Source organism: Erpetoichthys calabaricus, chromosome 7 (assembly GCF_900747795.2).
Source record: "Erpetoichthys calabaricus chromosome 7, fErpCal1.3, whole genome shotgun sequence".
NCBI classification, from domain to species: domain Eukaryota; kingdom Metazoa; phylum Chordata; class Cladistia; order Polypteriformes; family Polypteridae; genus Erpetoichthys; species Erpetoichthys calabaricus.
The window spans coordinates 189,543,081-189,559,227 of record NC_041400.2 but is presented as its reverse complement, the minus strand read 5'-3'; the positions used below and the strand labels follow the sequence as shown (position 1 = coordinate 189,559,227).

At 42.0% G+C, this 16,147-nt stretch overlaps 1 protein-coding gene across 1 annotated transcript in view; it reads left to right on the top strand.

Annotated features, from left to right (window-relative positions):
• The window catches only part of LOC114654971 (endophilin-A1-like), a 216,254-nt gene that overhangs the window by 146,930 nt on the left and 53,177 nt on the right, over positions 1 to 16,147 (top strand). Inside the window, exon 3 of the mRNA XM_028805851.2 lies at positions 7,625 to 7,697. Within this exon, the coding sequence (XP_028661684.1) occupies positions 7,625 to 7,697 (73 nt within the window). The remainder of the gene's footprint in view (positions 1 to 7,624; positions 7,698 to 16,147) is intronic.

Sequence of the window (16,147 nt, the reverse complement as noted above, 5' to 3'; positions counted from 1 at the left end):
GTCAACCCGATAATGACGCCGTCCATCCATTCATCCATCCTTGTCTCTCCCCCTCCTGTTTGTAGGCTGGTGGGAGAACAGTCCATTTTGGGAAAGGCAGACCCCAGAGGCATAATGGGCAGGGGAAATGCCACACCTGGGTATGGTGGGTTGGTGTTGATACTGATATAATGCCACTGTCTTCTTCTTTTTGTTGATGGGGTCCTTTGCTGTTCGAGTTTTTGGAAGGAAGAGCCTGTGCAAAGGAGTTGTTGTGGTGAGGGTGGGCAATACTCAATCACACCGCTTCACTTCTTGTCGGGAATCCACATGGCAAGATGACGGACAGCAGGAAGTTGCATCAATTTAGAACTTTGGATGGATCTTTTTTGGGAATAGGGGTTGAGTCGGTCATAGTCAGGATATCACCTCTGACCTTGCCGCTATGGGTAGCACTACCAGGAGTACACGACTCCTGACGGCATCGCTCAGGGGATCATTGATCACGGAAACCTCTCCGCCATGTTAAGTCTCTGGGTGTTTGGGTCCATCAGGATCACCCAAAGACCACCCTGTTGACTGGCCACCCAAACTGATTGGGTAAGGAGTGATTGTGCCCAGGAATCCACTGGTACCCCATGTGAGATGACCTCCTGCCTTGCATCTGCAATTTCTATGTTAGGCTTCAGTTACTGATGAAAATCTAAAATAGAAGAGAACTCCATAGTCAGAATGGTCAAAGTGGAGATGCCTGCTCAAAAAAGATGGGGATGCAGTTGTTATTGAGGTTGAACCCTGGTTAGATTCCAGTGGTGTCTTCTTTTTGGTGTTTGTGTGCTCTCCTTGTGTGGTGTTCTAGAAGTTTCATAGAGTGTACAGTGGATGCAGAAAGCATCCAGACCCTCCCCCCCCCCTCAACCTTCTGCACACTTTGGACTTATGAGATTTATGAGAGTGAGTCGGGGTGTCTTCCCTTTTAGGAGGAGACCATGTTATATTTCAGCCAGGGTTCCTCCCCTGGCTGGCATTCAGATTCCTTCTTTATGCCCTTTAAGTCCATTTTTGCTTCTTTTGTTTGTGTTGAAAGTGTCACTGATGCCAATTATTTGCATTTTTCTGTGTTTCTATGCTTGTTCTGTTATGTTCTGTGTGTCTTGTGGGTGGTTCCCCAAGAGGCGGGGCCTCCTGCCCATCACCATCACAGGGCTGTGCTCAGCCCTATAAAGGCTAAGGATACCCAGAGTCTCTTGAGGTTCATTGAATGTTGGTGAGTATCTCTGGTGCTTTTTGAGAATTTTCTTGACTTTTGACCTTTGCCCTCTGTCTTTTGACCATTCTTGGGATTTGTTTGCCTGGGATTACCTTGGACTTTTTCAGGCAACCCTTGCTGTGCCTTTTTTGCTCTTTTATATACATTCTACGTTTGCCCTCTCATGACTACAACAACAACAGCATTTATTTCTATAGCACACTTTCATGCAAATCCTGTCTCTCAAAGTGTTTTACAAGGTAAACAAAGAAAAACATAAAAATAAGATTCGGCAATACTAATTAACAATGAATAAAGTAAGGTCCGATGGTCAGGAGGACATAAAAAACAAAAAAATAAAATAAAACTCCAGGTGCTGGAGAAAAAAACAAAAAAAAAACAAAATCTGCAGGGGGTCAGGGGCCACGAGACCACCCAGCCCACACTGGGCATTCTACCTAACATAAATGATCTCAATCTGTCCTCATGGCTTTCAGTCTTCACATGGAAGAATTCAACGATGACAGTCATGTGGACCTCTGGTCTTCAATCCATCAATGGAGGGACTGAACTGTGTCCTGATCGGGTGATGGTGGCGCAGAGTGGCACCACAGAAAACCAGAAAAAGAACAGCAGAGAAAGTAGGGGTTAGTACAGATTGCGGAGCCATGATAAAAATGATAATCAAATGCATATATAGAATATCAGGGTTACACTAAACTGAAGCTATGAGAAAGCCATGTTAAAGTAATGTGTGTTCAACAGTTTTTTAAAGTGCTCCACCATATTAGCCTGGCAAATTTCTATCAGTCTGCTATTCCAGATTTGAGGTGCATAACAGCAGAAGGCCGTCTCACCACTTCTTTTAAATTTAGCCCTTGGAAATCTAAGCAGACCCCCATTTGAAGATCTGAGGTTAAGATTTAGAGTGTAGGGTGACAGACATTCTGAAATATAAGATGGAGCAGATGATTTTAGGCTTTGTAAACCATAAGCAGAATTTTAAATTAAATTCTAAATAGCACAGGTAACCAGTGTAGTGACATCAGCACTGGTGTGATGTGCTCAGATTTTCTTTTCCTAGTTAAGATTCTATCCACCGCATTCTGCACTCGTTGTAATTGATTGATGTCTTTTTTTGGGTGGTCCTGAGAGGAGTGTGTTACAGTAATCTAGTCGACTAAAAGCAAAAGCGTTTACTCGTTTCTCAGCATCTTGCCAAGTTATAAGAGATCTAACTTTTGCTATATTCCTTAAGTGAAAAAATGCTGTCCTGGTAATCTGATTAATATGCAATTTAAAATTCAGCTCAGAGTCAATAATGAGCCCTAAATTCTTTACCTCTATCTTAACCTTTTGAGCCTAATGGATCAAGTTTATTTCTAATATCCTCATTATATCCATTTTTACCAATCCCTAAGATTAGGTTTCAGAGTTTTCTGCCCTCTAGTGGGCATTCTGAGTAATTTTTTTGGACTAATTGTGCTCAGGTATCCCCTGTTCTAGACACCACTATATTGTGTTGTAGGCTTCATTTCAAGTGGACTACTTTGCCATTTCTGACCATCAGTCTAAACTCCATAACCCAAATTGACAAATTAAGAACATCTTTTCAGAAATGTTTTCAATGTTGTTAAAAATCAAAGCTGAAAGCTCTCATTCCTGGAAGTATTCTGATCCTTTGCTGTGGCACCCCAAGCTGTGCTCAGGTGCATCCCGTTTGCTGTCATTCACCTTGAAATGTTTCACGCTGCTCACCTGGAGTCGGTGGCAGCACAATCTGTCCCATCTTTGCCACCTCTGTGAGCTGATCTAATGCCAAGGAACCTAACCTGAAGCCCCCCTGAATGGCTACACCCCCAGGCCAGTGGACTTCAGCCACCTCTCAGGTTCTTCAAGTAATCGGATTGATTGATTGACCCAGTTTAATACATTTCATCATGAAAGTGATATCAAGTATAAGTATAAATCTAATTATAAATAATTATTATAATATAATATTATATATTATACTGCGGTGGGTTGGCACCCTGCCCGGGATTGGTTCCTGCCTTGTACCCTGTGTTGGCTGGGGTTGGCTCCAGCAGACCCCCGTGACCCTGTGTTCGGATTCAGCGGGTTGGAAAATGGATGGATTATATATTATAATTTAATATTATAATAAATATATATAATAATAATATATAATTATTATAAATAATAATTTCAAATGTGCAGAGAGCTGGAATATCATAAATGTAATGAGTTCTGTGTGGCGATCGCTGCTGTCCACTCAGGAGGAAGACCCAGCAGTGCGTAGCGATTAACAACTGGGTCGGTTTTAAGATGACATTTATGAAAGTCTTCTTTAATGATAAAGTAAACGATGAGGTTAAAGTGGACATTTTGAAATTAAAGCCGAAATTTCCACTTTAATCACAAAATAGACCTTTTCACCATGTCCTTAATTTTGGACTCTGTTGGCTTCCATATTTTCTGATACTGCAAAAAAGAAAGACTACACAGAAGATGGTATGTGAGGCTTTTAAAATGTATCGTGTCGTTACAATCGGGAATATGTGACTCTCGAAATATAAAACCACCACGAATGCATCTGTATGTCGGCATTTTGCTTCATTCACCACATCGAACCATTCATCAAACATCGAAGCGCGCACATCAGCATACAGGCTTTCTGTGACATGTCGGCAGTAAACAGAGACTCTGACGTCACATTCCAACTTTAATCACACTGCGCCCCCCGACTTTTTGTTGGTACTGCAACTCGCGCACGCGTCGCGTTAATTTCTGAGGATCTGCTCAGAGGTCACGTCAAATGAACACTGGGTAATGTGTGGCAGCTATGAGCGTGAAGTATAAATCGTCCCGTTACAGAGCTTCAGAAGTCCTCTGCTGGGACTTCTTAAACTTTTTCATCTGAGGACCCAAATAAGAAAATCTGTACCACACTGGGACCCAAGAAGATGATTATTACCATACAGACAGCAGGGACATACATAGAAAAGTAACAATGGCCATATAATAAAAGACAGTAAACATTTCTGTTTCCCATCAAACATATTTTTCGCATGAATATTAATAAAAAAGAAAAATGGAAAAGAAATGTTGTAGTCATCCGAGGGAATAACAGGCTTAACAAAAAATACATTTTTAGGTGTTAATAGTAATATATTTTATTTATATAGTGTCTTTCCCATGTTAACCCATACATCCCCCTTTACTTAGAGAAAAGAACAAAAACAAACACTCAATGGTGTTAAAACAGAACAAAACTGTAACCACCAAACAACGTGGGCTGACAAAACGTAGGCGTTTCCATCTTGGTTACAGAGCAGCTCCTACTCTCTGATCGCCTGGTTGGCCCAGGGACTGCAGGAGGCGGAGTCAGTTGCCCTCACTGGGCGCTTTCTCCCAATTCTTCTGCTAGCAGCAGTGCCCCCTCTGGATCCGGGGTGGAATTACATACCTGGGCAGAAACTGGAGGGTGACCCACTGAAGTGCTTCTGTGACAATGCATTGTTAATAATGTTAATAAAACAATAATACAAAACAGGGAACAGATTCCTGAGGTAGTTTATCATTAGTGTAAATCCTTAGTTTACGTATTAGTAAAGCTGAGAAGAAGACATTTTTGGGGTGTAGTGAGTGGATATGAAGAATTTTGAAAGAAAAGTATGAATGATAACTTAACTTAGTCGGTCTGATTCTTGGTGCAGGATAAAGAATAAGATAGTCAAAAAACAATGAACGGATGCAGTTATCGTGTCTTAAATAATATTTAAAAACAGATTTTTCAAATGAGCTCCACTATTAATAATACATATCCCCCTCTAATGGGCATTTTAGGAAGTGCTTTTGTAACTTACTGGCATCTACTGAATGTGCTCTGAGACTCCATTACAGCAGGTGTACTTGTCATTTGGTGTGGGTGATGCTTTGTTCTTTTTATGGTTGGCTTACTGCGGTACATGTGGAAAGATCTTCAAAGTGCTTTTCTTACTTTACTCAGGAGTCCTTCTCCTTCGCTTCTTCAGTCACTCCTTCTTGTTACATGCGGTACTTCAGTTTTCTCTTCACATCGTGGCCTCAGTTGCTAGCAAAGTTATGTCTGCTGGGCGGCTGGTAATCAGTGAACTCCCATCGCTAGCAATACGAACACGAGGCTGTTACATACAGTCTCTCTCTTGAGTGTGGCCCTATATAATATAGCAGAATAAAATGCACTATATAAAATATAGTAAAATATAATACTTCCACTATGCTGACCTTGCATGAAGGAAGTCCTTCCAGGTCAGCTGGAAGCTTCCCAAGTGAGGATGGTCCATCCCAACAGCTTCCCCTGGAGGCACCTATGGAACTCAGCAGAGCTTTGCCTTGGGACTGTGACTCCCAGCATGCCCTGCGGTACCTGGGCAGTGCCCACTAACATATTGGGGTAGTATACAGTCTGGAAAGGTGATCTACCCCTTGGAGCTTCTATTACTGTGATTTCTGCACTCCAGCCTCAAATCTAGGACCAATAAAGAGGTTCATCTTTGTTAGAAAAGCAGTCCATCCATGTTGTTCATTACACCGTGTCCATTTCTTTTCTAGATAGATAGATAGATAGATAGATAGATAGATAGATAGATAGATAGATAGATAGATAGATAGATAGATAGATAGATAGATAGATAGACAGGCACTATGTAATATAATATAATAAAAGGCTCTATATAAAATATTAAGCCAGTCATAGGATGACAAAATAAACAAAAAAGAGAAAGGCAGCATCTTGTGGAGGCAGGAGGGGCACCATATGCTGTGTCATGCCTACAGTTCAATTTATTAGATAGATAGATAGATAGATAGATAGATAGATAGATAGATAGATAGATAGATAGATAGATAGATAGATAGATAGATAGATAGATAGATAGATAGATACTTTATTAATCCTAATGGGAAATTATTCTGCTTTTACTTTGGTCTGCTGCTAGTAAATGTGAGTCTGGGCATGAGATGGACTGGCATTTTGTCCAGACTTGGGTACTGCCTTGGGCTTGATACTGCTGTTCATTGGTTCTGGCATTCCTGGATGGATGGATGGATGGATGGATGGATGGATGGATGGATGGATGGATGACACTCCTTCCTGTTTTTCACAGTTGAAGCTGTAAGTATTTGGTATAGATAGATAGATAGATAGATAGATAGATAGATAGATAGATAGATAGATAGATAGATAGATAGATAGATAGATAAGAAAGGCACTATATATAATTAATAGATAGATAGATATGAAAGGCACTATATGATAGATAGATAGATAGATAAGAAAGGCACTATATATAATTAGATAGATAGATAAGAAAGGCACTATATATAATTAATAGATGATAGATAGATAGATAGATAGATAGATAGATAGATAGATAGATAGATAGATAGATAGATAGATAGATAGATAGATAGATATGAAAGGCACTATATGATAGATAGATAGATAGATAGATAGATAGATAGATAGATAGATAGATAGATAGATAGATAGATAAGAAAGGCACTATATATAATTAATAGATAGATAGATAAGAAAGGCACTATATATAATTAATAGATAGATAGATAGATAGATAGATAGATAGATAGATAGATAGATAGATAGATAGATAGATAGATAGATAGATAGATAGATAGATAGATAGATAGATAGATAGATAGATAGAATTGTATTTGTCTCCAGGGTGAAATTTGGCTTTTTACAAAGCTTTTAAAATAAATAAGCCCAAGTATTCAGGCACATTCCATGCCTTCTGGTTGTCACTGTGTGCCCCTAAGTTGGTCACATCACCTGCTAAAGTCTGGAAAGTCTAGGTCTGAACATTTGTGACTTTTGGGAGATATTTGGACCAAAGGACTTCCGTAAGTGCACAAGTGGACTGAGTTCTAAATCTGATTTGCTCCTTTATGTTGTGATCTGATGGCAGGATGTTATGAGTCTGTTCTGAAGGGCTTAGCATTTCCCCTGAGATTTACTTTAAGTCTGAGTTTTGAAGTTTGAAGGATCTCATGCTGCACCTTTGTGAAGTGTTACTTTGGGGTGTGGAGAGATGCTTATATAATAATGAAGGCTGACATCCCTACATATTGTGTACAGGCTACTAAAATGTCTCACCAAGGACCATGCTGTAGGCCATATGCATATCCAGAACTCTTAACTTTAAAGGCTCTCATTTCACGCTCATCCTCCTGGCTGCCAGGCTATGTGCCCTTATTTCTTTATCAACGGCTCCCCAGCTGCTTTATTGAGATTTTTTAGAATTGTGTTCACTTAAACCAACAAAGCTAAATTAAACAGTGAAGGTGTCATCATATCCTAAACTATTTGGTATTTTGCTTTCTTTGTTTTCTTAGAAAGTGGACATCACAAGCAGAGCTGTATTGGAAATAATGGCCAGAACAACAGAATACCTTCAGCCTAACCCAGGTAAGCATATTGTATGAACAATTGAGAACGCCATCATAAACCCAATTCAGTGCAATTTGTTTTATTTTTGTGTTTGTTGTGTTACCCATCTAAGACAGGTTGAAATCTAAGTACTCAATGTAGACCTCAGCAGTAGCGTTTGCAGTGCATCATCTTTTGGAATGTATTTTGTGAAGCATGTAGTAAAAAATTGCATTTCATTTTTCATTCCAACAGATGGCATGTCATAAACATTTGCAGTAATAAAATGCATTAATATACTGTACTTGCTTGTGATGCGCCATCTGTTAGAATGACACATGCAATAATATATATGTCTCTGTCATATGCCATTTCTTAGAGTCTGGTATCTCTACGTCCTGGAGACTCCACCCAGGAGCTCCAAGTAGTTGGAATTAATTTAAACAACAGTACTTGGCATTATTTGAGTCAGACAAACCCTCCCACAACCCTTATCTTAACCTTAATGTAACTGGGCAGAGCTCTTGAAGTCTGCAGCTCGTCACTATTAGTGCCCATTGGAGTCAACTCCACCTATTTGGAGCTCCAGGGTGGAGACTCTGGGCTGGAGGTATTCATACTTGATTTGGTATAAGAATTTGCAAAAGCAATGTTTACATTAGTGATGTGCCATCTGTTGGAATGACAAATGCAACACCTTTTATTACTACAAATGTTTATGATGTGCCATCTGTTGGAATGACAAATGCAACACCTTTTATTACTACAAATGTTTACGATGTGCCATCTGTTGGAATGACAAATGCAACACCTTTTATTACTACAAATGTTTACGATGTGCCATCTGTTGGAATGACAAATGCAACACCTTTTATTACTACAAATGTTTACGATGTGCCATCTGTTGGAATGACAAATGCAACACCTTTTATTACTACAAATGTTTATGATGTGCCATCTGTTGGAATGACAAATGCAACATCTTTTATTACTACAAATGTTTTTGATGTGCCATCTGTTGGAATGACAAATGCAAAGCATATATCTCTATTATATACCGTTAGGAAGAGTCTGGTATCTCTGCAGCCTTGAGACTCCACCCAGGATCACCAAGTAATTAATTTATATGACAGAACTTGGCATTAGTTGAGTCAGACAACCTTCGTCTTAACCTTAATGTTACCAGGCACAGCTCTAGAGGTTTGCAGCTCACCACTACTGGTGCTCATTTTAGTCAGCTCTACTTACTTGGAGCTCCAGGGTGAACACCTGACCATCACACACATACACTATATTTCTAAAAGTATTGGGTATGTGTCCAAATCATTGAATTCAGGTGTTCCAATCACTTTCATGGCCACAGGTGTATAACTTCAAGCCCATCGGCATGCAGACGGTTGCTACAAACATTTGTGACAGAATGGGTCACTCTCAGGAGCTCAGTGAATTCAAGCCTGGTACCGTGATAGAATGCCACCTGTGCCATCAGTCCATTTGTGAAATTTCATTGCTATTAAATATTCCACGATCAACTGTTAGTGGTATTATAACAAAGTGGAAGCAATTGGGGACAACAGCAACTCAGCCACGAAGTGGTAGGCCACATAAAATTACAGAGTGGGGACAGCTCACGCTGAGGTGGGCAGAAGTCGCCAACGTTCTGCAGAGTCAATAGCTACAGACCTCTAGATTAGTTCAAGAACAGCGCAGCGTAGAGAGAGAGCTTCATGGAATGGGTCTCTATGGCCGAGCAGCTGCAGCCAAGCCTGACATCATCAAGTGCAATGCAAAGCGTCGGATGCAGTGGTGTAAAGCCCACCGCCTGCCACTGGACTCGAGAGCAGTGCAGACGTGTCCCCTGGTGTGACGAATCACGCAATCTGATGGACGAGTCTGGCCAGGAGAACGGGACTCACCGGACTGCATTGTGCCAAGTGTAACGTTTGGTGGAGAGGGGATTATGGTGTGGGGTTGTTTTTCAGGGGTTGAACTTGGCCCCCTTAGTTCCAGTGAAAGGAACTCTTAATGCTTCAGCATTCAAAGCCATTTTGGACAATTTCATGCTCCCAACTTTGCGGTAAACAGTTTGGGGATGGTAACTTGACTGGGCACACACCAGTGCACAAAGCAAGGTCTATAAAGACATGGAGGAGAGAGTTTGGTGTGTAGGAACTTTTGTGGCCTGCACAGAGCCCTGACCTCAACCTGATAGAACGAACACATTTGGGATGAATTAGAGCAGAGACTGCGAGCGAGCCAGGCCTCCATGTCCAACATCAGTGCCTGACCTCACAAATGCTCTCCTGGTCACAAATTCCCATAAACACACTCCTTCACCTCGTGGAAAGACTTTCTAGAAGAGCTGAAGCTGTTAGAGCTGCAAAGGGTGGGCCAACTCCATATTAAAGCCAATGTGTTAAGAATGGGATGTCATTAAAGTTCATGTGTGTGTAAAGGCAGGCGTCTCAGTACTTTTGGCAATACAGTCTATATAATTGATTTGGTATTGCATTCTGAAAAGCATTAGCATTAGGACAGCAAGTTAGGATGCCCCCTGGACGCCTCCCTGGGAGGATGTTCCGGGCATGCCCCACTGGGAGAAGGCCACGGAGGAAACCCAGGACACGCTGGAGGGATTATATCTCCTGGCTGTCCTTGGAACGCCTCGGGGTTGTCCCAGAGAAGCTGGAGGAGGTGGCTGTGGAGATGGAGGTCTGGGCTTCCCAGCTTAGGCTGCTGCCCCCGCGACCCGACCTTGGATAAGCGGTGGATAATGGATGGATGGATAGATGGTATTGCATTCTGAAAAGCAGTGCTAATGTTTGTGATGTGCGTTGGAATGGCAAATGCAACATTTTTTGTTACTACAAATGTTTGTGATGCACCATCTGTTGGAATGACAGAGACACAGCAACTGGATGGACACAATGCCACACAGACATTTATCCTTTTTTTGTTGGGCGGCCAGCTGCAGGGAGGAGAATTTCAAGTCTTAGGGCAGTTCCTCCTGAGGTGGAAGTGCTTCCAGGGTGCAATGGGAAACATAAGACCATTCACTCCATTTGTCACTTGTTTGTTTAGCTAATAGCAAAAGGCATTCCAATAAGTCACCAGGTCCTTCTTAAAGCCTCTCAAGGTTTCTGCTTCAGCTCCATGTCTCTGTAGTTTGTTCCAGATTCCCACAACTCTTTGAATAAAGAAGTGGCTTTAGTCCAACTTCAAATTTCTAATGAGCTTCAATGTGCCTTTGCTTCAGTAATGGGGTCTTCCAGTGCCATTTAATGTCTTCTGTGTGGTGACTGTAGCTGCCGTTTCCAGGTCTTTCTGGAGCTCTTTGGGTGGAGTCTTTGCCATATGGACTACTCTTCTGTTAACCTTCTGACTGCTTGGTCTTGTGCATGGCCGGTTGATGGTGGAGTGATGTTCCTTCCACTTGCAGATGATGGACCTAGTGGTGCTTAGAGGAGTTCAGAAATCCATTGGTAATCGGCACCATTGCTGTGTTACTCCACAGTCCTGTTGTGATGCTCTCTGCCTCTACCCCTTGTCGTGAAGTGAGATCCATGGCGGCACATGTTCTTAGAAACTCAGTGCAGCCAAGAACAGGACAATGGGGCACTGGTGTGTAGTAACATGGTGGAGTAGCCCCAGGGGCTGTTAATGGGGGAACTGGTGTGCTTGCATCCACGTGCAGATGCGTACAGTCTGGCCAACGTCCTCGATAATGAAGCACCCACACTCGGCAACATTTAAAAAGCAAGTCCAAGCAGAATAGAAAAAGGAGTTGGAAAAGAAACACTAAGGCAAAGTCAGGAGCACCAGAATGTGAGGAGGAGGAGGAGGAGGAGAAGAGGCAATGGCATTACGAGGAATGCCCCCTATTAACAGCACTGACTGGGGAACGACCCTCTTGGGGATCCTAGAAGTGCTGATGGAGTGTTTGGGAAGATGGAGGTCCGGCTAGGTGTGACTCGGCTGTTTCCACTGCGGGCAGGTGGGACAGGAGTCCAGGTGGCAGGACCCCTGGGGTGAACTGGAGAGACACAGAGAGGGAGAGAGCCATGTTTGTCTTGTGGAGGAGCCCAACCTGCTGCTTCAGAGGGTCTCGCATTGGGATCTTAAAGTATTTATTGTTCATTTTTATCCTCCACATTATGCACTGATTTATTTACTTATTAAGATCTTCACTGCATTTTATTGTCAGGACTTTGATTTACAGTCATATAAAAAAGTTTGTGAACACCTCTCAGCCTGCATAATAATTGACTCTCCTTTCAACAATAAAGATAACAGTGGTCTGTCTTTCATTTCCTAGGAACATCTGAGTAATGGGGTGTTTTCCGAACAAAGATTTTTAGTGACACAGTATTTAGTTGTATGAAATTAAATCAAATGTGAAAAAACTGGCTGTGCACAAATGTGGGTCCCCTTGTCATTGTGCTGATTTGAATGCCTGTCACTGCTCAATGCTGATTAACTTGGTTGGATGAGCTCGTTAAGCCTTCATAGACAGGTATGTCCAATCACGAGATATAAATGTATTTAAGGTGGTCAATTACAAGTTGTGCTTCCTTCCCTTTGACTCTCCTCTGAAGAGTGACAGCATGGGATCCTCAAAGCAACTCTCCAAAGATCTGAAAACAAAGATTGTTAAGTCTCCTGGTTTAGGGGAAGGCTACAAAAAGCCATCTCAGAGGTTTAAACTGTCAGTTTCAACTGTATGGAATGGAATCAGGAAATGGAAGGCCACAGGCACAGTTGCTGTTAAACCCAGCAGGTCTGGCAGGCCAAGAAAAATACAGGAGCGGCATATGAGCAGGATTGTGAGAATGGTGACAGACAACCCACAGATCACCTCCAAAGACCTGCAAGAACATCTGGCTGCAGATGGTGTATCTGTACATCGTTCTACAATTCAAACATCTGTATCGCTGGGTGATGAGAAAGAAGCCCTTTCTACACTCACACCACAAACAGAGTCACTTGTTGTATGCCAATGCTCATTTAGACAAGCCATTTTGGAACAAAGTGCTTTGGACTGATGAGACAAAAATGGAGTTATTTGGTCAGAACAAAAAGCACTTTGCATGGCAGAAGAAGAACACCACATTCCAAGAAAAACACCTGCTACCTACTGTCAAATTTGGTGGAGGTTCCATCATGCTGTGGGGCTGTGTGGCTAGTTCAGGGACTGGGGCCCTTGTTAAAGTTGAGGGTCAGATGAATTCAACCCAATATCAACAAATTCTTCAGGATAATATTCAAGCATCAGTCACAAAGTTGAAGTTACGCAGGGGTTGGATATTCCAACAAGACAATGACCCGAAACACAGTTGGAAATCTACAAAGGCATTCATGCAGAGGGAGAAGTACAATGTTCTTGAATGGCCGTCACAGTCCCCTGACCTGAATATCATCGAAAATCTATGGGATGATTTGAAGCAGGCTGTCCATCAAATTGAACTGAACTGGAGAGATTTTGTATGAAGAATGGTCAGAAATACCTCCATCCAGAATGCAGACACTCATCAGAGGCTATAGGAGGACAGCGTCTAGAGGCTGTTAGATTAGCAAAAGGAGGCTCAACTATCTCTGTTGGGGGGCCTAAATTTATGCACCTGTCTAATTTTGTTATGATGCATATTGCATATTTTCTGTTAATCCATTAAACGTATTGTCACTGCTGAAATACTACAGTGTCCATAAGGTATGTCAGATATTAAAAGGAAGTTGCTACTTTGAAAGCTCAGCCAATGAGAAACAAAAATCCAAAGAATTAAGAGGGGTTCACAAACCTTTTCATATGACTGTAATAAAATTGCACCATGCACTTCTTTTTTTTTCCTTTTATTGAATTTATTACAAGCATGTGACATTCCATACAATCAAGTCAAACTTAACAAAACTAAATTCATTTCAACCCCCCCACCCCCCAGTCATGAGAAAGAGAGGAAGGCCAACAGCCAGAGTAAAACTTTTAAGAGTAGAAAAGAGGGAGGATAACTCTTTCCCCCAAAATAAACGCTTATTCTAAAATGTTCAGGTTTTGAAAAAGTTCTGCACAGATCCTCTAAGTGAGAATTTGATTTTTTCCAGTTTCAAATAATATATAACATCAGTTACCTACTGACTTAGAGAAGGTGAGTTAGGATTCTTCCAGTTAAGCAAGATAAGTCTACATGCCAATAGTGTAGTAAAGGCCATTCCAGTTTGTTTGTCCTTCTCCACTTTGAGCCCCTCTGTGAGCCCACCAGACACAGCTGTTAGTGGATTAGGAGGGATTGTGACACCCAGGCTGTCTGATAGGCATTTAAAGATTTTGGTCCATCATGATGTTAATTTGGTGAAGGCCCAAAACATGTGGCCCAGTGAGGCTGGAGCTCGATTGCAACATTCGCAGGTTGGATCTCGCCCTGGAAACATTTTGAACAATTTTAAGTGAGACAGATGTGCTCGATATATAATTTTGAGTTGAATAATTGCATGCTTGGGCGGCACGGTGGCGCAGTGGGTAATGCTGCTGCTTCACAGTTAGGAGACCCGGGTTTGCTCCCTAGGTCCTCCCTGAGTGGAGTTTGCATGTTCTCCCCGTGTCTGCGTGGAATTTCCCCTTGGGATTAATAAAGTATCTATCTATCTATCTATCTATCTATCTATCTATCTATCTATCTATCTATCTATCTATCTATCTATCTATCTTCCTCCCACAGTCCAAAGACATGCAGGTTAGGTCGATTGGCGATTCTAAATTGGCCCTAGTATGGGTGTGTGTGTGTGTGTGTGTCCTGCGGTGGGTTGGCGCCCTGCCCAGGATTGGTTCCCTGCCTTGCGCCCTGTGTTGACTGGGATTGGCTCCTGCAGACCCCTGTGACCCTGTGTTCGGATTCAGCAGGTTGGAAAATGGATGGATAATTGTATGCTTTGCACATATGGAGCTCGAGTGGATTCTCTGCATTGCTACCTTCCACTCCTGTTCTGAGATGTTGAGTGAGAGATCCTTTTCCCACTGTACTCTGGGATCTTTGAAAGGGAGGGACTGTAAAATGGTTTTATATGTTAGAGAAATGCTGTCTGAGTCCTCAAGACTGATCAATATTACAGGGTGGTCCAGATCTAATTATGCAATTATTGCATAATTATTATTGCATAATAGTCTGAACCACCTTATTTTTAACGGCATAGAGGAAGGTGGGAGGTGAGGACAATCAGGCAGGTTCTGTTTAACAAAGTTTCTAATTTGAAGGTAGTGAAAGAAATGTGTTGCTGGAAAGTTCAATTTGGAGTGTAATTGTTCGTAGGATGCAAAGACGTTGTCTGTGTACAGATCTCTAAATGATTTAATCCCGAAAGTTTTCCAGGCATTAAAAACTGCGTACGTTTGAGAAGGTGGAGAAAGGTGATCATCATGCAGAGGTGCCACAGATGAAAGCTTCTCTGTCTTAAAGTGCTTCCTACATTGTCTCCATATTCTGAGTGAGTGACGCACTATTTGGGTTGTTAGTATTTTAGTGATGACTTGTATTTATTGGGGTGCAAAGCAAGGAATATTAAGAAGTACTGAAGGATTTTATTTTTTTTACAGACCAAGCCTGTGTGTGTTCATCTGTTTGTGTCCATGTCCAGGTTTTTGTAGCTTGTATGTTTGCTGCCCAGTAATAAAACTGAAAGTTAGGTAGTGCCATGCCACCTTCTGCCTTAGGTCTTTGTAGGGTTGCCCTGTTTCAAAGAGTGGAAGTTCTAACCCAGTGTCACACATACGTGTCTTAGTACCACCTTGCCAGCTCTGTTCAGGTATGCGGCACAGGTGGGTTGCTGTCACCAGTGGTCTAGTCCAACTCCATTCCTGGTGGGCCACAGTTGGCTGCAGGTTTTCATTCTAACCATCTTCTTAATCAGTGAGCCGTTTGTTCTGCTGATTAACTTGTTTTGCCTCAGTTTGAATTGACGTGACTCAGACCCCCTTAGTTGTTTCTTTTTCTTTAATGAGTAGCCAAACAATAATGAGACACAAAACCAGCCGCCACATGACCAGCTCACCTGAAAATAAAGAAATGTGAGGGTCTCGGTCATGTTGGTCTGCTCAGGTCACCAAACCATCTTAGAAAAAACAAGCTGTGGCAGAATGAGAGCAGCAACAAATCCTGATATTCAACAACGGCTTTAATTAACAGCAAGAATCGGCTTCTCATTAAGGAACTGGTTGGAGTGAAATTGGCTGGAGTTTGACATTCCAGTTTAGCTGGTCATCTGTTGGCTCGTTTCACATCTCATTTCTGTTTGGCTGCCATTTAATGAAGAAACGAATCAATTCAGAGGACTGAATCCTTTAAAACAGGGCTATTCAAATGAAGGGGAAAGGAGTTAATTAGCAGTGAACACTGCTGGCCCATTAGGACAAGGGTTAGAATGAAAATCTGCAGCCATTGCGGCCCACCAGGACCGGAGTTAGACACCACTGGTTTAGTTTCTTTACTTCGCAGTTCTGAGCC